This window comes from Narcine bancroftii, chromosome 5, assembly GCF_036971445.1.
Source record: "Narcine bancroftii isolate sNarBan1 chromosome 5, sNarBan1.hap1, whole genome shotgun sequence".
In the NCBI taxonomy this organism is placed as follows: domain Eukaryota; kingdom Metazoa; phylum Chordata; class Chondrichthyes; order Torpediniformes; family Narcinidae; genus Narcine; species Narcine bancroftii.
The window spans coordinates 47,394,600-47,417,533 of NC_091473.1; the positions used below are offsets into that span (position 1 = coordinate 47,394,600).

The window sequence follows — 22,934 nt, forward strand, 5'->3', positions numbered from 1 at the left end:
AAAAGGCTCCAAAAATAAGCCAGGAATTTATAGCCTGATGTCAGTACTGGGTAAATTATTGTAAGATGTTCTGAGAAATAGGATATACAAGTATTTTGACAGCCAAGGGCTGATTAAGGATAGTCAACATGGGTTTGTGTGTGTTAAGTCATGTTTAATTAATTTTATAGGGTTTTTTGAGGAGGTTACCAAGAAAGTAGATGAGGGAAAGACTGTGGATGTTGTCCACATGGACTTTAGTAAGGCCTTTGACAAGGTCCCACATGGGAGGCTAGTTCAGAAGGTTCAGACATTAGGTATCCATGGAAAGGTTGTAAAATGGATTTGAATTGGCTGAATTGGAGAAGACAGAGTGGTGGTGGATGATTGCTTCTCAGGCTGGAGGCCTGTGATTAGCGGTGTACCTCAGGGATTGGTGTTGGGATCATTGCTGTTTGTTGTCTATATCAATGATCTGGATGATAATATAGGAAATTAGATCAGCAAGTTTGCTGATGACTCTAAGAGTGGAGGCATTGTGGGTTGTGTGGAAGGCTTTCAAAGCTTGCCAAGGGATCTGGACCAACTGGACAAATGGGCCAGAAAATGGCAAATGGAATTTAATGCAGACAAGAGTGAGGTTTTGCATTTTGAAAGAACTAGCCAAGGTAGGACATACACAGTAAATGGTCGGGCACTGAGAAGTGCGGAGAAACAAAGGGATCTGGGAATTCAGATACATAATTCCCTGAAAGTGGAGTCACAGGTAGACAGGGTTGTAAATAAAGCTTTCGGAATCTTGACCTTCATAAATTAAAGTATTGAGTACGGAAGTGGGATGTTATGGCGAAGTTATATAAGACAATGCTGAGGACAAATTTGGAGCATTGTGTGCATTTCGGGTTGGAAAACTATAGGAAGAATATCAGTAAGAACGAAAGAGTACAGAGAAGATTTACTAGGATGTTGCCGTGTCTTCAAGGGTTGAGTTACAGGGAAAGATTAAACAGATTGGGACTTTATTCCTTTGACCATAGAAGGAGGGGAGATTTGATAGAGGTTTACAAAATTATGAGGGGAATAGACCGATGCAAGTCGCCTCTTTTCATTTAGATTGGAGAGTTAAATACGAGAGAAAAAGGTTTTAGGGTGAAAGGTTTAGGGGGAACCTTCACTCGGAGAGTGGTGGGAATGTGGAATGAGCTGCCATTTGATGTGGTAAATGAGGGCTCACTCTTAAGTTTTAAGAATAAATTGGATAGATACATGGATGGGAGGGTTATAGAAAATGTGCAGGTCAGTGGGATGAGAGGAATGATGTTTTGGCACAGACTGGAAGGAATGAATGGCCTGTTTTCTGTGCTGTAGTTTTCTATGGTTCTATCTGTAGGCAACATGGGTTTGAATGTGGTGGATTTGTAAATAAGTAAGACACCTCAAGTTAGCAGGCAGGAGCTGCCAAAGAGCAAGCATTAATGGTGACATTGTGATGTGGTTCCAGTCTTGTCTTTGTCTCTCTCTGTCTGTCTTGTGACAAACCACCACAATCTGATTTCTGCAGCCCGTTTTATCCATCCTTTCATTTACAGCCTTGTTATTCTTGAATGTAGATTGCAGATAGTGAAGCTGCTTTGCTCAGACAACTTCTTTCACTCTTAACTTTTTTGGCATGACTCAAATGTTCACAGGGGCTGCCAGGCTTCCCTGGAGTACTTGGCCGGCCGGTAGGTGTGCATGCTTTGCTTTCCATAACTGTTTTTATTTGCATGTATTAATAATGCTTCTTTACACAACTGGCTTCTCTATAACGAGAGCATCAGTTAATCTCAGAGTTGACCATACTGGATGCTGTCTTTTGAAAGGGTGTTGCACAATGGGAAAGTGGAAGGGAACAACTCCCTATGCCCAAAGGGATGCTTGGTTATGAAACGCAAACCCAGGGGAATAAATGTGACTCTGTGCTGAATGCACTCTAATCGATGTCAGTATGCTGGAGATGGGATTTGAGAAATAAAAGTTTGGGGGTGCATTTCTATTCCTGGATTTCCTACCAAAATTTTAGGAATTTAATCAGGGTCAGAAATAATGTCTCTTCTTCCCTTGATTAATTGACATGACAATATTAATTGATACCCCTGCGAAAGATCCTGAGAGGTGATTAGCATCATTGTGGAAGGTCAAAGAATTGGATAAAAGACACAATCTTAGTTGAGGTGTGGAACTATTTGCACGTGACCCACTGACTTGTCACACTCCAGTGGGGTCCCATGTATGGAGGTGAATGAAGAGAGATGGGCTGAGTGCATTTTCCTGAGGGCAACACCCATTCTAAAGATTAGAGGAGAAAAATATTGCAATGTTTGCAGGAGGCTCCTGCTGGCAAAGAAGCTCGACTGTACCTATTGTAATGTGTATTTATGGAATAAGCAAGTGGATATGCAACAAAATATAGAAATTTATTTGCCCAGTTTATAAAAAAGTTTCATTAAGGAATTACATCGTTGTCAATAATTTTATGATGCCTAGCACCTTTCAACCGTGGTTCCTACTGAGTTGCTCAATCTTGAGTCCTATTGGGTGCATAGGAACTGAGGCTGATCAGCTCCTCCACTCTGAAGACAAACTAGACTCCAGATGTTAGAATTCTGGAAGAACTCATTCCTGAATCCCTGGAGGCAAAAAGTCTATGTTGACATTTTGGGTCAAGATCCAAAGCTGAGATGAGAGTGGGGAGATAGGGAATTGATGGGCAAATGGGGTCTTCTTTAGTTCAGCTTTCTCAACCACAGGTTCTCCCACCTGGTTCTATCTGCCTATCATTCCCTCCTCCTTATCCACTTAAAATTTACAAGCCTCTATCCCACCCCCACCTCATACTGTCATACACTGGCAATCTTTCTTCTTCCCTCTCAGTCCTGATGTAAGGTCTTGACCCAAAGTGTTGACATACTCCTTTTGCCTCCACAGATGCTTCTTGCTCATTGAATTCTTCCTCCATCCTTTTTTTTGTATCGAATCATTCAATTAAAGGTTTAGTATAAAATCCACCAACTCCATTTGATAATCCACAATATCCTTAGTTGACAAAAACAGACAAAGTTCTGAGGTATTCACTCTCAGAAGTTTACAGAAGACCGCATTAGTTAGGGTGTCAACTTTTCGTTGCCAACTATAGTCCTTGCAGTAGGTCCTTTATTCAAAATTGTGGAGCTCAGAATGGCCTGTTACTACGTAACATATTCTATTCTCCCAGCCTGATAACAGGATAACCTGTTGCTCTGAGCTCACTCAGGATAACAACCCTTGTTAAGTTTGTTCCTGAAATAAATAATTTCCAGAATGATGCAGGAGGAAGGGATGTTTCCAATGAATTGGTTAATATTTCTGTTTTCATCATGATTTGCTTGTGAAGGTTTTCCAACAGTAGCAGCAGATCTGTGAAGTTGCTGAGTGATTCACCTGTTCAGAGCTAACCCCTGCAAACACCCCCTCCACTCTTGGTGATGCTGGGATCCTTATCCAAAAAAAATCAGAATAAATTCACTTCAGCCATCAAGGAATCAATTTGATCAGCATCCCCTTGCCATCTCGGATGCTGAGAGCATTTATTCTGAGCCATGAAATCCCCTTCTAGATTTTGAGAGATTTCAAAGCTCATGAAATAGCACCTCAAGCATTCTAAGGTGGCTTATGTCAGGCCAGAGTGGGCTTGCTGACGGAGTTCAGGTGTTTCCTCTATGAAGAACTGGCATTTAGATGAGGAATCCAGAAAGATAATGGAAATATAGCCCAGAATAATTCAATTTATTAAGGATAAAAGAGGGAACTGTCGATGAAAATAAGATGTAGATTATTGAATAATTGAACCATTAGATGACAAGACCATTTTGGCCATCAAATCTCCAGATCAATCCCACACTGTCTGTTCCCCACTCTTTCTCCATAACCTTTAAATTGTTTTCTCTCATGTGCCTATCTAAATCCCTTTTGAAGCTGAGATTTTGCATCCACTAACCCTTCTTCCAGTGAATTCTAGATTGTATCCACATTCTGTGTGTGTATATATAAAAAATCTTAACCTCCCTCTTGTAATCCTTTGCTCTCCACATAAAACCTGTACAAGTGGTCTCCCTGAACTGTCCATCCATGGGAACAGTTTCCCTCCATTTACCCTCTAAATATTGTTATGGTCTTATACATCTCTACCAAATCTCCTCTCGAGTTTACTTGCTCCAGGGAGAACAATCCAAGGTTTTCTGGACTAACTTAGAGTACAAATGCCTCATGTTATTAACTCATCCCTGGAACCAATCCAGAATGAAATTTATGAACTGGAGAAGAGGCTAAGCCTACATAACTTAATTAAATAAGATGACTGCTGAAGTGAAAGTTCTTGCTTATTTTGAGGCATGTAGACTTTATTGATGAAACAAGCCATTTGGTGAGCAGATTAACCCATTTGCATTTGTTGATCAGGGTAACCAAGGAGATCCTGGTCCAGCAGGTCCTCAGGTACGTACAGATCCTGAGCAAACAGTTTCACAGATTTTCTCATCTAATATAACCAATGATCATAAATAGCCAATATTTTAGAATACTAATATGCCTTTTCTTTCCAATTGTTCCTGGGAGTTGGCAGAAACCTACTCTTTGCCCATCTTGTGTTGACCTCTGAAAGTAATGGCTTTCATTTGCACCAATTGGTTCTGGTCACTTCAGAAGCTGACCACTGCACTCAGTAATGGACTGGGGCAAGTATTTGCTGCAATAAACAGCTGAAACTGGAAAGCAAAGAAAGTCCATCAACTGCACTCTCTTGCAATAAAGGTTTGACCATCACAACTAGAATCTTTTTTCCCTTTTACTACCCAATGTTCAAATATTTTTTGTAGTTTCCTGAGAATAAGAAAAGAACAGTGGAACATTTGAGGGAGAAAGATTATCTCTAACCCTTCCGGGCCATTAGACCAGTCGAAAAAAACATTTGTTTCCTTTATGTTCCCAACTCTGCCTTCAGGAGTTTAATTGGCTCCTGATAGGGGAGCCAATTAAATTCTTTATCTACCACTACCTGGCAAACCATTACAGGGGCTCCTTATCCTCTCTGAAAGAGGACAAGCCTAATATCAGTGTAGACTTATTATTCCAGCTTCAGCTTATGCCCAATTTAAATTGGACCTTCATTATTTTATGGGCCTCCATTAGTAAAAGTAAACAGGACACCATTCCTGGTCCTATCTGAGTGGTTCAAGTTATTTTATCTGGGAATTTTTCCAAAGCCACCCATCTTGTAGGGGAACTGAAACTGGGTGTAACATCCTGTCATAGTCTTACTTGTGTTCTGAATTATGAGGGAATGGTGTCCTCAGATCTATAATGTTATAGCCTGTCACCTCCATAGCCTGTCACCTGTGGCCTCTGGGAAGGAGGGCATGATATTATCTACTTCTCTCAACTTTTAGAAGTGTTCCCTGCAAAATGATACACATATTCCAGGTTCCTCAAGGACGCTGGTAAACAAATTGGGCATTTCTGCAATCCGGTGATCCACTCCGTATCTCTGTGCCACCACTCCAGTTTCATAGCCTCCATGGTAATCTATTATAGCCTAAGATGTCACTTTATTCAGCCAATGTGCTTTATTCAGCTTAAAGTGTACTAAAACTGCCCAAGATTTTGTGGTCAAAATTTGACACCAAATGAAGAATAGGTAGCTAAAAACTAATCAACATGATCTCTTAAATGAAGAAGGATTGAGGGAGAGCATTCCCACATTAGGCTCTGCACCATAAGATGAACAAGAAGATTAAGGGTGTTTGAACACAAGAGGAGGCCACTCAGCCCCTCAAATCTGTCCCACCATTCAATATGATCACAGCTGATTTCAGCTGGCTTCAACTCCTCTTCCATGCCAGTTTCCCATCAATTTTAATTCCCCAAACTTTTAAATATTTATCCGTCTTCATTCTAATGATCTGGCCTCCACTATCCCTTGGGTGAAAAGAATTCTATAGTTTACTAACCCTCTGAGCAATTCAATTTCTGTGCATTGCAGTTTTAAATTTATTTTGTAGTTATGTCCACTTGTTCATGACTCTTCCACGAGTGAAAACACCTCAACATGTTCTTATATGTTTGAATAAGGTACCTCTCTTTTTCCTAAACTCCGAACAATACAGGCCTGAACTTTATAGAAGGAAAGCAAACTTTAAGTTCTTCTGTTGCCTCAGCAGATACAGAATCTACTCGATACTGTTCACTGAGACTTGATCCTTGTAGATATTGCCCCTGGAAAGGCAAAGCTTGAGACACAATTCTGTTCCTGATATATACCATCAGTACTGTGCAGCTGATGGAAAATATGTCAGGTGGTAAGCTTCTGCCAGTACTAACCCATTAGCTGCATGGTCTCATGAAACCTGGATGGACATGCTCATTTTCTTGCTTTTTAGAAAACCTCAGAGGTCACTTGTTTTTCCCTGCTACGGGCCTGATAGAACTTGGTCAAATATAGGAAGTAAATCATCTGAATTGAACATTACAGCACAGTACAGGCCCTTAAGCCCATGATGTTATGCCAACTTTTGTAAACCTATTTCAAAACAACCTAATTTTCCCTCCCTCCCATGTATAAACCTCTATTTTTCTTACTTCCATGTGCCTATCTATATTTGTTTTAATGTCCCTATTGCAGCAGGCGTCCACCACCAACCAGCCCTGGCAATGCATATCAGACATCCACCACTCTCTGGGTATAGACAAATTACCTCTAACCTCTAACTTAAACATTTCTCCACTCACCTTAAACTGATGTCCTCTGGTATTTGCTATTGTTGCCCCAGAAAAAAAAAGGTACCATTGTTCACCCTATCAAATCGCCTCATAATCCCACATCTCATCCTTTGTCGCTCCTCAGAGAAAAGCCATTGTTAACCTTGCATCATGTGACATGACTCCAATCCAGGCAAAATTCTATGCATTCTCTCCAAAGCTTCTACATCCTTCCTGTAATATTTATCTTCTTGATGTAATCCCCAAGACTTCAAAGATTTTGAAAACCAAATCAGTGCAAAAGGGAATTGAAGGGATGAGAACCTAAATATAAATTGACATTGTCCACATCTGCTAATCTTCTTTCTCCTTTCTCCAAGGGCCAACCAGGACCACAAGGCCCAGCGGGTGTTCCCGGAGTGAAGGTCAGTGCTGCTGTCAAATGATGTTGCATTCAGCTGGTAAAGGAGGAGGCAGCAGAAATGTATCAATGCAGAGTTTGTTAGAGTCCAATGTGCTTTACTGCAAAGTAGTGAGAACATTGCATTCTTAAAGAGAACAGGTAACCTTGGAGTGGAGGGTAGCTCAGGGATCTTGTGGGACTGTCCATTGAAGAGCTGGTTCTGAGGCAATGATCTGAATAGCCTCATCCTGTGACGCCAACTACTGCTGGAAAATGAGAGAATAATGAAAAGCTGCTGTATTTCTTGTTATTTCTTGTGGTGTGGGGTTTCCCTGGATCCTCCAGTTTTCTCCTGTATGGGCTGGTGGGTCAATTGACCCAGTTGTGTCGTGAGTGTCAGATTCTGGGGATGGGTGGGAAGTCGAAGGTTGATTGGAATTTTTGGAGAGTAAAAGAAATGGAATTAGTGTAGGTAGATCATTGGTGGGCACGAACTGGATGGGCCAATGTGCTGCATAACTCCATAATGTGCTGAGAAATTTGACTGTGTATGGGAGTCTCCATAAAGTCCTCCACTGATTCCATCTACACTTCCTGCTGCTTTGGAAATGCAGCTAACATAATAAAGGATCCAACCCACCCTTTTCTCTCCTCTCCTGTTGACAGACACGAATTTGAAATCATCTGCCTCCAGATTGAAGAAGTTTCCTACAGTTATCAGACTCTTGAATAGACATCCAACATATAGAAAATTATCTCTTGTTCTCACAAACTGTCTTGACATGAACCTTTCAATATTTTAACTGTACTTCTTTCTGTAATACTGTTATGCACTTTTATTTCACTTAGCACCACCCATTGCACTTAAGTGTAAGTTGACTTTGCCTGGATAGCATACAAAGCAAAGCTTTTCACTGTATCTTGGTACATGTGACAATAATCAATTCACCTCAGTCAGGTGCCCAATGGATTTTCCAACCAAGCAGCAATGTCTCTGTGAGCCCCACAGGAGATTCTTATTTTCTGTCAGAGGAAATGTGAATGTGTGTGTTTAATAGACTCTCGACGGATCATGTTAATTGTATTAATAAAATAAAAAAAAAACTAGCCAAAATCATCACCATTCTCTTTGAACTCATAGACCGTCCACTGATGAGATCTCATCTCACTTTTGAGTCATGCTCAATGGCCTTCCACAACTTAAAGACCAAAATTATTGACAAACTATTGAAAAGCAAATGTCCTCTCCCCGTGGAACTCTGAGCTTCTATTGCAAGGCTTGTGGTGGTGGTAGTGAGAGCTACTAATTACTCTTTATCATTAAAAATTGAAACCTTAAAATATATGGAACCAGATACTTATCCTGGGTTGTTTCTTCTTCCTTGGCTATTTAACCTGGCTTGTTAAAGTTATTCTATGTTGAGCTATTACTTCACATCTTTAACAGATTCTTTTTTTTCTCTATCATAGGGCAACCAGGGTGACGCAGGTTTGAGCATTCAAGTAAGTAAGAACAGAAAACCAGAAAACATGTTGTCTGTGCAGGATTTAATTACCTTTGTGATAAACATTCTTGAATTGCTCTTCCTCCATGCTCTTAATTTTCTATCTCCTCAACAATTCACCACTAGTCTTGATTGCTCATAAGAAAATGGTGGTGAGCTGGTCTCCTGAACAACTGCAGTTCACATGGTGAAGGTGCTCCTACAATGTCTTTTGGGTGAGGAGTTTCAGGATTTGGATCCAAAGCCATTGAAGGGCAGCCAATATATTTCTAAGTCAAGGTGACTTGCAATGGATGGGAATCTGCAGGGATTAGTGTTCCTATCAGTCTGCTTGCCTTGTCCTTACTGATTTTTGAGGTCATGGGTTTAGGAGAAGCCACTGAAATGATGTGGTGAGAGACCACATTGGCTAAATTTCTCTTTCAGCTGGTCTGCACAACACAAAAAGGAGCTTTAATGGAGGGAGTGGTTAAAATGAGGATGGTGGTTAATCAAGTTCAAATGCAATATCATTTGATTTCCAAGTAATGGCTATCCTCTTTCTAGAAACAGCTAAAGCCAATCATAAAAATTCAAATTGGTACTTAGATAATCGTAATTTAAGACTAACCAGTTTAATATTACCCAATAAAAATAGCATCGGATCCTGTGGGAGTTTAACACTTAATATTTTCTCCATATTTTTTTTAACCTCTAACCAAAAAGGCTTTACTTTAGAACATTTGCAAGTAGAATGAAAAAAGGAACCAACTTCCTGATCACATCTAAAATATAAATCTGACAATGTTGGATTCAACTTTTTTAATTTTTGAGGAGTTAAATATAATTGATGTAAAAAAAATTATATTGAAGCAGTCTATACATAACATTTATAATTTTTGTCACTTTTAACAGAATTACTTTGTCATTCTCATCTATTTGTCTATTTAAATCAACTTCCCATCTTAATCTTGATTTATGAATTCCTAACTTGGGAGCAAACTTGAAGTAATCTATACATTTCTGAAATAAACTTATTTGTACCCCCTTTACTTATCAATATTTCTAATTCATTCTGCCTAGGTAATATCAATTTAGGGATGGAGAGATGGCATGAGGAAATGTGTTCTTGCATTTCACCTGAGAAAATAATAAATACCATTTAAAAAAAAAAATTATGGAGCCCATATTTACAATATATTGGTTTGAAGGTGTGAGGGACTCTTGAAGGCCCATCCTGTTGGTAACCCTTAACTCCATTATTGTTTGTATTGAGAATAATAATTCCTTTTGACATTCTTCATTTCTTTTCTTTTCTTTTTTTTCTATATTTAGTTTAGGCTTGGAGGGTGGAGTGGGTGGGAGGGTTCAGGTTTTTTAACACACACACACACACACACACACACACACACACACACACACACACTTTTATTTTTTTGTATACCTTTATTGAATATGTATGTATGAATGTGGTTTTTAAAATTCTTTAAATAAAATGTAAAATAAAGATTATTATCATTTGATTGTACAAGTACAACCTGTCGTAACAGCATTCTCTGTTCCTCAGAGTAAAAACATGCAAACACATGTCCAGACATAACACACATACAGACAAACAGTGTACATACATATATAAAAACAAATGATTATTGTTTAATAATCAGTATAGTCTCAGAGGGTTTGTATGAGCAGTAAGTTCACTTGTTCACCAATCTAACTGCCTATGGGAAGAAGCCATTTCTCAGTCTGGTAGTTCTGGCTCTGATACTCCTGTATCTCTTTCCCGATGAGAGCAGCTGAAAGGTACTGTGTGCAGGATGGTAGGGGTCCAGAGTAATTTTGTAAGCCCTCTTCAAACAATGATCCTGGAAGATCGTGTCGATGTTGGGTGGGGGGGGGGAAGAAGGTGTGTCGATGTTGGGTGGGGGGGGGGGAAGAGAAGGTGTGGGGAAGAAGGAGAGCCTAATGATCCTCTTTGCTGCTCTTATGGTCCTGTGGATTGACCTCCAATTCAATGCTCTACAGCAACTGTATCGCATTGTGAAGTAGCTGACCAGGACGCTCTTGATAGAGCCCCTGAAGAGAGTTGACAGGATGGTAGCTGGTAGCCTTACCCACTTCAGTTTTCTCAGGAAATACAGTCACTTTTGTGCCTTTCTGACTAGTGAGGAGATGTGAGTTCAGAATAGGTCACTTCTTAAGTGGGGTCTGAGGAACTTGGTGCCCTCTCTACTATTGAGTTATTAATGTGTAGTGGAGGATGGTTGTCCCTGATTCTCCTGAAGTTATCTCCTTCATCTTGTCCACATTGAGACTAAGGTTGTGATTCTTGCACCCTCTTCACTGTCATGCCACTCAACATTGACCTGAAATGCCACTTGCGCAAATGGACATACTCCTGAATTTGTCCAAAGTTCTAAATGTATATTTAAAAAGTAAATTTGACTTAATTAACCATTGTTAGCTGTGATTAGGTTACTCTCATTTAAAATAATACCACCTGAAGACTTCCTAAACCATTAACCTCAGTTAACCCACCCATCTTGACCCAGGTGGTAGGGGTCCATAATAATTTTGTAAGCCCTCTTCAAACAATGATCCCGGAAGATTATGTCGATGTTGGGTGGGGGGGGGGGGAGAAGGTGTGGGGAAGAGGGAGAGCCTAGTGATCCTCTTTGCTGCTCTTATGGTCCTGTGGATTGACGTCCTACAAAATGTTGTAAATGTCCATTGCCAGGATTTTTCAGCTATGCTTATTTGACCTGTGCTCCATAAAGTCATACTTTCTGTTTAGGGTGCGTCTGGTCCTCCTGGTAACATGGGACTTCCAGGAAACCCTGGTGCTCCTGGAGCTGTGGTATGTATTATTTGCAGTTTATCTTCTGTGGTCAAATTTTTATTGCTTTCCTGTTCAATCACAGAATAATTGACATAATAAACCTAACTTCACGCTTATGTTTTTGCTGCACACAAACCATCTCCTGCCGTGATTCCCCACAACCCATCTTCTATTCCCTTCTTGCTGTAATTTGTGGGTTTAAGCTGTACTGGTAGTGACCCATTGATTAATTTGAACTGACCAAAGCCCTTGGAAAGAGAAGCAATAACATCAGGGCAAGGCAAGTATAGATAATGATGAATGCTGCAGTGTGTGCTTTGTCCCTTGAACACAACCCTCTTTAATTGCTCATTGGAAACTCAGTTCTGAGTCCCAGGTACAAGAGACAAATGTAGAAGAGCTTACACCTCCAGCAACCAAGGTTAATCCACAATTTCCAGTGTAGTGGAGACGCACTACAGATATTGGAATCTGGAGGAAAAAAAAAACAATCTGCTGGAGGAGAAACATCAGTGGGAGAAAAAGAATAGTCAATGTTTGGGGTCAGAGCCCTTCATCAAGACTGTGTGCAGATGGAAGATACCTAGTATAATGAAGACATGGTGCAAGGGATTTGTAGACCAAGGAGGGGTGAAGGACAACGGACAGATGGGGAGGGTGAGGGAAGGGGGTAGTTGGGAGACATAGGCATAGATTGGCAGGTACAATGCACAGAAATACTGGAGAGATTCAGCAGGTCACAAAGCATCCATAAGAAGAAAGATCATCAACAGTTTGGGCCTGTACTCTTCATCAGGAATTCTTGCTATTGGATGCTTTGTGACCTGCTGAGCCCTCCAACATTTTTATGTATTGTACTCATCCCCAGCATCTGAAGATTTTATTGTTCCACTAGATTGACAGGAGCCAGACATAGAGAAAAAGTCATTGGGGATATTTAAGGCAGAGGTAGACATCCTCAGATCAGGAAGCTTATCAAGGAGTATGAGGAGAAGGCAGGAGAATGGGGTAAAAAGGGTAGTAAATCAGACATGATAGAATGACGGGGTGGATTCAATGGGCCAAATGGCCTAATTCCTCTCCTTGTCGTCTAAAAAGGGGATCAGGAGGAGGAGGATGAGTCATTCAGGGTGAAGCTGGAGAGTCCAGTGGAAGCAAATGCTACAGTGCTGGAATCTAATAAGAAGGTGATATAACAGAAACTATCAGGGTAAAGGACAGATTAAACCAGATAAAACAAAGAACTCTGGAATACTCAACAGGTCAGGCATTATCTGTGGAGAGCAAAACAGAAATAATTGGTTGGCAGGGTTAGTGTAGTTAGAGCAATGCTCTTACAGTACTAGCCAGTCGGGTTCAAGTTCGCTGCTGTCAAAAAAGGAGTTTGTAGATGCCATGTGTCTCTGTGGGTTTCCTCCGGGTGCTCTGATTCCCTCCCACTTTTCAAAACATATGTGGGTTGTAGGTTAATTGGGGTATTTGGGTGGCACAGGCTTGTGGACTGGAAGGGCCTGCTACCATGCAATATGTCTAAATTAAATGAACATTTCAGTTCACTGAACTTTTATCAGAAATTAGACATGCAACCATTTTTAAGTAAAAACGGTGGAGGTCAAGGAAGAAAGAATAAAAGGGAAGGCTGTGATAGAATGGAAAAGAGAAAATATTAAATAGCAAAAGGGGTGATGGTGCAGTGAAATACTATGGTGGGGGGAGGTAAGTGAAGAAACAAAAGGTGAGCCAAGAGGAAGTGTGAACAGCAACAGCTGAATGCTCACTTAGACTTTCAGTTCTTCTTTGCAGGGGCCTCAAGGAGCACCAGGATTGCCAGGACAAGTGGTAAGTTTGAACTTTATTTTGTGGGTGTGCTTGCTTGCAGTTTCAATGTCGAGGGGAAATCTCCGTTCTCTTCAATCGTAACTTTGTTGAGATGAGGAAACCCTCAAACTGTTTCACATACAATGAATTTTGAACTGCAAAGTACAAACTCAAGTTTTGTATTTAAGTGGGAAAGTTTATTGGGTACTACAGAAACACACAAAGTCAATGCTGAGGGAAGGCAAGAAATACAGAGTGAGCTTTGGCTTTAACAGTTCCTGCTTCCTATTTTCTCAAGTTGCAGTGCTCTATTCTTCCTGTGTTCTGTTGACCAGGATCCCAATTCTCCTTTGGATATGCTATTGATTTGCAGGACCCACACTCTTTGAGTTACTGATTTTTTGTATAAAGTCACAGACTGTAGCAGTTCATTATGAGGACCTTTGCCTGTGTCTAGTTTGAGAGAGACTCAAAGTTCACCGTTCTTATAATACGGCATGCTCTCTGTTAACTTTGCTACAGCCTAGAAGCTATAGGCGGAAATGGATGACCTCTTGGCTCTTGGCCTGTGCTCGACCCCCTCGTCTCTCCTTCCCCTACTATTTTATTCATGCACCTGCCTGCTTTTTGCCCATACCTAGACAAAGGGCTTGGGCCCAAAATGTTGGTTATGTATCTTTCCTTCCTATGGATGCTGCGGGCTCTGCTGAGTTTCTCCAGCACTTCATTGCATTACCCCTCTTCAGTCAGTGCAACCATTGTCATTCAAACATACTCTACATTTCTGTGCTAAGTATGATGGCCAATTTATATTAAAACTTTGCTGCTTGTACATGATATGTATCCTTTTAGTCTCTGCATATTGACGTCTCTATCTAGAACATGATTTCTGCTTCCACCACTGCCCTGGGGGGGCCTGTTCCAGGCACTTACACTCTGTGTATAAAAAAAAACCTACCCCATGTACCTCCTTTAAATCCCCGAGCCCCTCAGATTTAAACATGTCCTCTCATATATGACATTTTTACCCAGGGAATAAAATTCTTACTCTCAATGCCTCTCATAATTTTGTAACCTTCTATCAGGTCACCCAAACCTCTCCCTCCCCATATGTCATTGTTAAATCAGTTATTCCAGCTAACACAATAAAGTATTTGTGTCTTAACTGAAGCTTTATCAGCATGTCTTGTGGGTATGGTTGCATCTAAACACAGCAAGTAAATATCATTAAACTACATTTTAATTGAACAAACCTTGCATTCTGATGACTTTTTAGACTGTAATTGTAAACTGTATGATACTATTCATTAATTAACTTGCAGGGAGAACCAGGGAAGCCTGGTGTGCCAGGAAGGGATGGAGTTCCAGGAAAAGATGGAGAGAAAGGACTTCCCGGGCCTAAGGTAATTTAATTTTGTCTGAGTTCAACCATTTTAATAGTTATATAGAAAGCACCTTGGGAGATGGACACCATCAAAAAGATGATGAAGATTCACTCAAAGATTGTAATGCAGCAAATTACAAACACTAACTGTCCCCCAGAAGTTAATGAAGTTCAGTCCCATTTGTTAGAAGTTCATTTCATTTCAACATCGCAGGCCTTGTTCCATTACATTCAACATTTTATTGTTAGAATCTCCCCATGCTGATTTCTTTGGCCTTCCTGCCTTTTTACCTGACAATGAATCTCTTATTCCCTAACCTACTACTGATTTCTGCAGGTAATTTTCAGAATTCATCAAGGTACGGGTGCACTACATAGACACAGTTGGACTTGTTCTTCTCAAGGAAAACTGTAGGTCCATATCACGATCCCAGTGCCATATCCTTCAATGCCTCTACTTGAAAATGATTCATTTAAATCTCAGCTTCACTTGAGTCCCAAATGCTAGCTGCAGAAATTCTCAGGTTTCCTCCACCCCTTGTATAAAGCATTGTTTCCTCCTTTTGCCCTGTGGCCTGGCCCTAATTTTAAGGTTAAGAAAGAAATTCTCTAAATCTATTGAATCGATTTTAAATGCCTCAATCAGAACATTCTCTCATCTCAAGCCAAAAGTGATGTAATTTTCAGAATGCTGCCACTCGCATAGTCAAGGAAATTTTCATGCTACTGGGGTCACTTCCCAAGTCATGTTTAAACCTCTGACTCTGATCCAGTGGAAATGCTGTGCAATTTCAGGTATTGTTGACTCCCATCTTGTTTCCCGCTCCTTGATTTGAGCACAATTGGTGAAGTTTAGCTTTGCTGAGGAACTAAAATTAGCAGAGAGGGAAAACTGAATTGAAATATTTATTGTGACATGCATTGAGGTACAGTGAAAGAAGTTGTTGTGTATGCTGTCCAGGCAAGTCAATCTCTACATGGTACAACAGGAAGTACAAGAATAGAAACATAGTGTTACAATAAAACAAAAGTGCAGGGAATAGCGTTAAAGAGAAAAGTACAAACAGTAAAAAGGCATAATCATTTCCTAATTGGAGGTTCATTCAAGAGGCTCAAACAGCAGATAAGAAACTATCCTTGAATCTGTAGGTGCTTATTTTCAAACCTGTGCAGTAACTTGTTACAAGGTAGAAGGAACGTTCTAACCCATCTGGCCACAGTTCCTGAAGCAAAACACTTCTCAATACTTCCTAGAAATGTGACATCATTGATGGAGTTCATTTCTGATCCTACTTACTGGTAATCCTAGAGATTTAATGATGTGATCTTCCATCTCTTACAGCCCCATTATGTCAAACGACACATTCTCAGGGCATTATCTTTTGATTAAAGTAAAGTTAGTCATAATATATCAGAACTTGTATATACCTAATAAGCAAATTATACAGAGAAAATGCTGAAATATCCAGACAATTGGAATATTAGTGAGATGATCAGAATTGCGCCCATGGGAAGGATGTAGCTGCATTAGAGTGAGTGCAGAAGAGATTCACCAGGATATTGCCTGGATTGCAGGATTTTAGTTATGAGGAGAATTTTCCCTGGAGCAAATATGAGGCAGAAAGATAGAGTTATAAAATTATAAGAGGTAGATAGAATATTTTACTCATGGTAGGAATATCAGAAAAAAAAAGAAAGCACAGGTTTAAGTTGAGAGGAAGAGTTAAAAACATACCAGGGGTGTAGGTTAATGGGGTGTAAATGGGACATAAATGGCCTGTTGTATGTCTAAATTTGAAAAATTAAAAGGGGGTTTTCAAGTTTCTAACCAACAGTGGTTAATATACAGAAGTTGCTGGCAGATGACTCAGATATAATTACTACATTTAGGGGGCATTTAGATAAGCATTTGGGAGGGCAGAGACAGAAAGGAACTAAAACAAGCAAGTGGGATTAATGGGATCAATAGGAAGGGAAGATAAGCACGGATGCTGTAACTTGATGACCCCTTCTGATTTTCTTGCTTATGGGATTCTGTCATGTCTCTCACATTAATCCCTAGTTCCTAGTGATTTAGGGACAATTCAAGAAGATTTTCAAGCGCCAGTTAATGGTTGAGCATCCTCCTTGTGCTTCCAATGATAGTCTAAATTTCTCCCATCCACAAGGTTGAATACAATTGATTCTTTATTTTCAAAATCTACTTGATTAATCCCAGTTCTCACTGATATATACTAGTTTGAAAATCCCACAGGAAGCATCAATTCAATAAGGATGAAGGAACATTAATTTAAAACAGAGATGTGGAAAAATTTCTATAGTCAGAGGGTCGAGAGTCCGTGGAACGTGTTGCCACAAGCGGGTGTGGAAGCGAGGTTGTTGGGTGCATTTAAGGCAAAGATTGACAGGTATTTGATTAGTCAAGGCATTATGGGGAGAAAGACAGGAAGTGAGGCTGAGTGGGTGGATGGATCAGCTAATGATTAGAATGGTGGAGCAGACTCTATAGGCCAATGGGCCTACTTCTGCTCCTATATTCTTGTGAATAAGACATCTTGCTTAAAGTCTAATGCCCTTAATTTTCAGATATGAGACTATCAACTAATTCTTAATTTTTTTTCAGGGAATCCAAGGATTTTCTGGTGTAAGGGGTCCAAAGGGGGAGCCAGGACCTGTAGGATCCCCTGGAAAAGTGAGTTAATTTTGAACTTTAATTGTTAAGCAGATAGCTGGAATGCTTTCACTGTTGAGTAAAAATGGTTCCTTCAGCTCCTCTTGAGGTGCACCATAAGCCCAACACATCCAAACATTAATAATGCATCCAGATCCTACAAAATCCTGGATAGAAATCAGGCACTGTTTCTTAGACCACTCTACTCTAGCCAAAATTTTAAGTGAGGCATCTGTCCTGGCATGATGGCGATTTAATGCACTGAACCATAATATCAACAGTAGACAATTCTGATACTCTGCTCCACTTACCTTTCCTCCCCAACTATTCCAGATCTCTTACCAGTCTTCCCACCCACTAATTGCCTGGTAATTAGTGCTCGGCATTTGGACATGTTAGGACCATGTCAATAAACCAAAGACACTATCTTACTTCTCAAGCACTATTATTATTTTTTTTTCTTACAGGGATGTAGAAAGATGGTATAAAATGAATGTTGCTGCTGCAAGACACTGAATTTCATGACATGTTCATGACAATAAATTCTGATTCTGATTCCCTAGAGTGGTATTGCTGATTGAACATCTTCGTTTGTGTGAAGAGGGATGGATTATATTGGCAGCCCCTAATTGTTCTGGCATTTGATGCTATGTGACATATTAATTGGATCAGAACATCTCCCATCAGCCTCCAAAAAAGGTTGAATGAGCTACCATTTATGAAGATCAAGGCATTAGGCTTATTGAAGAAGACATAATGATGCATTGTAATGGAGAAAACTTTGTCTTAACATCTGGAAAGAATCAAAGGGGTTGAAGGAGCTGTTCTTATACAAATATATTTTGCCATCTTCTGAATGACCTTGGAATGAAACAAGCACAAAAGGAGAAGGATTTGGAGACGGGAATATTAAGATTGCATTCCATGAGATTCCTGTGTAAAAAGTAGTCATTGGTCGATAGTTGCCATGTGAATTCATGTGTCAGTTTACTGAATTTTTTTTTCTTGTAGTCCATTATTGGAAATCCTGGATCACTTGGACCAAAAGGAGAAAAGGTAAACTGTTCTTCTAATGTGCAGAAAAAGGTCATGTTTACACAGAAATTCTAGCAAACTGTTTATGCTCTATGTGAATTTACCCACCGTCCCTAATGTTTGACAAATCCTGAGTTGTTTTTTCAGTCAATGCAAAAACTCACTGCTATGTTTCATTCCCTCACCTTTGATATCAATTCTGCAATAAAATTGAACATTTTGGATTTACTCTATATGGTCCAAAATGTAATCCCGCCAATGTTAAATGTATAGTTTTTTTTAACCTCAAGTTTACTGTAATTTGAGCTTTCTGAATGAACTATATGTGAAGCATATAGGGTTTTGTAACTGAGATTACTGAGGAAGCAGGTAGATTTCAGTAGCATTGTGAATATTGAGAACTTAACCATACCACAAGCTTATCGCCACGTACGCTGATAGACTTCATCCTGATTCATGGAGAACATTATAAAATGGAGATGATTAAATTGTTCTTCCTTGGTATGCAAGGCAGCACCTGTTGCCCATCTCTAATTGTCCTTGAGAAAGTGGTGATGAGCCACCTTCATGAGCTGCTGAAGTCCTTGTGGTCAAGGTGCTCTTAAGGTGCTGTTGGATCAAGTTCCTGGATTTATATTCCTGTGGCAGTGAGGAAACAGCAATATATTTCCAAGTCAGGGTGCAGAGAAACTGTCGTTCTAACATGCCTACTTCCCTTGTCCTTCTTGGAAGGGGATGTTTCAACTTGGGAGCTGCTGTTCAAAGAAGCTCTGGTGAGTGGATTTTCCATGATGTGCTGGCTGCTTAGGTAGGTTGATGCAGGACCAAACCAGCAAACAGCTTCATCTACCCTTGGTATTGGAGCTGTAGTTGCCCACATATGATGCATTTCAATCTTTGTACAAAGGCTTTGCGGTATCAGGAAGTGATTTCCTCACCAGAGGATACACAATTTCTGATCTATTTGTGCATATTCCAGAAGGAAGGAAAGGGAAAGGTTATTCCATGTTCTCCGTGTGTGAAATGAAACAATGCTGCTGCTCTTTAACTTTGGGACATGGTTTTGTACTATGTTACCTCATCTTTCACCTTTCTATTTAGGGAGCACCTGGTGAAGTGGTGCCTGGAGGCTCTGGACAGAGAGGCCTAAAGGGTGATGAGGTAAATTAATGCATCTGGTCATGAGTACTGCACTGTTCTATGCTCAGAATTAAGAACCACCAGCACTTCAGCTTGTTACTGATACCATGAGTAAATATGCCGAACCCATCATTTAATTCAGGAGCTGATATTGTAGGTTGAGGTTGCCATTGAAAATGCTAGCCTGCAAGTATGAAAGTTAGGAAGGTAATTGGTACATCAACCTCTGTGACGAGAGGTTTGGTGCGTGGGACCAAGGACTTGCTGCACATATAGGATATTGGAAAGAACATGTGCATGGAGCTTGGTCTCATTGAAAGAAGGAAATGCTTGCCTAAAGGTTCACTGGACTAGTGCCAGGTTTGAGAAGGTGGTCCCAAGATCAGAAACTAAGTAATGAATTCATTGTTAAAGACATTATACAATGTACATATGGACCAAAATTATTACTTACTACAGCTGAACAGGTACTTTATTTAAAAAAAAGCTACAATTGTTTACATTAAATTCACTTAATTATACAAAGGATAGAAATAATATTCACAATTATCACCATGCAAGAAAAAAGTGGCATTTCATTAATACAGACGGTCATAGAAACATAGAAGATAGGAGCAGGAGTAGGTCATTCGACCCTTCGAGCCTGCTCCGCCATTCAACGAGATCATGGCTGATCTTAAAATTCAGTACCCTGTCCCCGCCTTCTCTCCGTAACCTCTAATACCCTTATACTGAAGAAATATATCTAATTCCCTCTTAAATATATTTAATGAACCTGCCTCTACTGCCCTCTGTGCAATGAATTCCACAGATTCACCACCCTCTGGGTAAAGAAATTCCTTCTCATCTCGGTCCTAAATGGTTTGCCTATTATCCTCAAACCATGGCCCCGGGTTCTGGATTTTCCCATCATTGGAAACATCCCATCTGCATCCATTCTGTCCAGTCCTGCCAGAATTTTATATGTCTCTATGAGATCCCCTCTCAATCTTCTAAACTCCAGGGAGTACAATCCCAATTTGCGCAATCTTTCCTCATAAGTCATTCCTGCCATTCCAGGTATCAGCCTGGTGAATCGCCTCTGCACTCCCTCCATTGCAAGAACATCCTTCCTTAGATAAGGTGACCAAAACTGCACACAATACTCCAGGTGGGGTCTCACCAAGGCCCTGTACAGCTGCAGTAACGTATCCTTGTTCCTATACTCAAACCCTCTTGATATGAAGGCCAACATACCATTTGCCTTTTTAACCGCCTGCCGTACCTGCATGCTTGCCTTCAGAGACTGGTGTACAAGTACCCCTAGGTCTCTCTGCACTTCCCCATCTCTTAATCTATTGCCATTCAAATAGTAATCTGCCCTCCAGTTTGTATTACCAAAGTGGATAACCTCACATTTATTCACATTGTAGTGCATTTACCATGTATCTGCCCAGTCCCTCAATTTATCCAAATCACACTGGAGCTTCCTGACCCCCTCTTCCTTTAATTGTATCGGAGTATTTTTTTGATTAGTGTAGCAAGAGGCTCGTAGCCATTGGAAAGAAACTGGTCTTCAAATTTCTATATCTTCTTCCTGCACGTAGCAGTGAGAAGAGGTTGTGCTTTACGTTGAATAAGCCTGCACTCTTCAGTCCGTGTGTGTGTGTGTGTGTGTGTGCTCATCTCTCCTTGTGCATCTGCATGTCTGTGTTTCACTATTTGTCTAAGTGTCTGTGTCTACGTATTCATGTATATCTGTGTGGGCATGCACGTGTCTGTGTGTGGGCATGCGCGTGGGTGTGTGTGCATGTGTGTGTGGAAATGTCATATGCTTCTGTAAAATGAAATTAATTGAGGAATTTGGGCTTGATGTTTTTTTAACTGATAACAAGATGTCCCAAGGTAAATTTGGTGTAATGGGTATACCATCATATACTTTTGGCAGGCAGTATTATGTCTCTAAACTTGCTCCAGTTTCATAGACGTGAAGAGACTCTGCTCCAGTTCTTATCATTTGTGATTCAAATGAAAGAAGCATGAGATATTAACAAGAGTGAGAAAAATTGTATTTATTTTCTCTCCAGGGTATGAAAGGTGATAAAGGACCAGTGGGCTCGAAAGGACAGAAGGTACAAACTCTATGACCTGAATGTGTGATGCAAAAAAAAAGCCATACAGTGCACAATTTTGGAATCACTTTCACCTAAATAAATTGAAAATCAGGAAAAGTTTGTGATTGAGTATAAAGTAAAGGAGTTGTAAGATGGGATGGTAGTTTAAGTGGACATTGGTGTCAATGATATATGACCAGGTGATTTATTATTTTTATCTTTGTTGAATCCAGTGAGAGAGAGGGAGAGTAGTTGCCAGAGACCGAACCCCCTTTAAGGGGGTTGATCCCATAAGATTCTTGCACCTCGGCACGAAAGATTAAAAATGTTTGGCTCCCACAGTGCCAAACCCCTTGCACACCCTTTACAGGGTGTGTAAATAGAAATATGACTTGGCATTAATTGAATAGAGAATGAGGTTTAGTAGCTATTTTAGATTGCTCTTCATTGCCCCTGTTGGACAATTTCTGAGCTCACTTGATACTCAACCACACTACTGTTGGTCTTGAGTCACTCATAGGTTAGAGCAGGTGAGATTAAAATTTTCACTTCCCTAGATCAGTTTGCCAGTGGTTAAATTATCACTTTTTTCTGATTTAAAAAAAAATCTGAATTTATTTACTTATCAAAATTTAATTTCCCTGGCTCTTCTAGTTGGATTTGAATCTGTCCTCCGATTAGTCAAGGTTTTTTGATTGTGCAACAGCATAAAATTATCATAATTGCTTTGTTACCACACTGGAAGGTGGGTGTTAGATATTGAAAGGTTAATGTTGAGCAAACAATGTGCATGTGATAGCTAGTAACTGAATAGCTGGAATTGCTGCTCTTTTTTGGCCAGCTGTGGTTCTGTGTCCACATTCTGTAAACTGAATGGGTTCTTCAAAAGTCAGGCTAGTTCAAAGGCTGGGCAGCAGAGCTGACAATTTCCAACTGCCTCTAATCTATTAATGTTTCTGCCCTGAAACCTCTCTGATGCTTTACTTCTCACTGGGACTTTAGATGTCCAGTTCTCCCTTACAAGAAGCCAAGGGAGGTTTCCTAGCCTAAACGAAATGTATCCATTGCCATTAGCTTTTTTTGATGATTTCATCTCATTTTACCTCTGTTAATCAAAACTGGGAAATCACGTATATTTCACTGGTGATTATGGCGAGGATTCAAATGTGTTTTCTCTCATTCAAGGGTGAACAAGGTGAACCTGGAGAGCCAGGACAGAATGTGAGTAGACAATGGATTTACTGGGTTCTGACTCTTTGTTGTAAATAAGATTGAACAAGTACGATAATTACCCATAGAAGAAGGATTTCTTTAAGT

The 22,934-nt window shown here is 40.2% G+C and overlaps 1 protein-coding gene across 1 annotated transcript in view; it reads left to right on the forward strand.

Moving 5' to 3' along the window:
* Window positions 1-22,934, forward strand: part of LOC138765292 (collagen alpha-1(VII) chain-like) — a 188,701-nt gene that overhangs the window by 104,408 nt on the left and 61,359 nt on the right. The window contains exons 42-53 of the mRNA XM_069942338.1: window positions 1,668-1,703; window positions 4,456-4,491; window positions 7,131-7,175; window positions 8,624-8,656; window positions 11,432-11,494; window positions 13,280-13,315; window positions 14,617-14,697; window positions 17,302-17,370; window positions 18,361-18,405; window positions 19,486-19,545; window positions 21,591-21,635; window positions 22,803-22,838. Coding sequence (XP_069798439.1) covers window positions 1,668-1,703; window positions 4,456-4,491; window positions 7,131-7,175; window positions 8,624-8,656; window positions 11,432-11,494; window positions 13,280-13,315; window positions 14,617-14,697; window positions 17,302-17,370; window positions 18,361-18,405; window positions 19,486-19,545; window positions 21,591-21,635; window positions 22,803-22,838 — 585 coding nt within the window. The remainder of the gene's footprint in view (window positions 1-1,667; window positions 1,704-4,455; window positions 4,492-7,130; window positions 7,176-8,623; window positions 8,657-11,431; window positions 11,495-13,279; window positions 13,316-14,616; window positions 14,698-17,301; window positions 17,371-18,360; window positions 18,406-19,485; window positions 19,546-21,590; window positions 21,636-22,802; window positions 22,839-22,934) is intronic.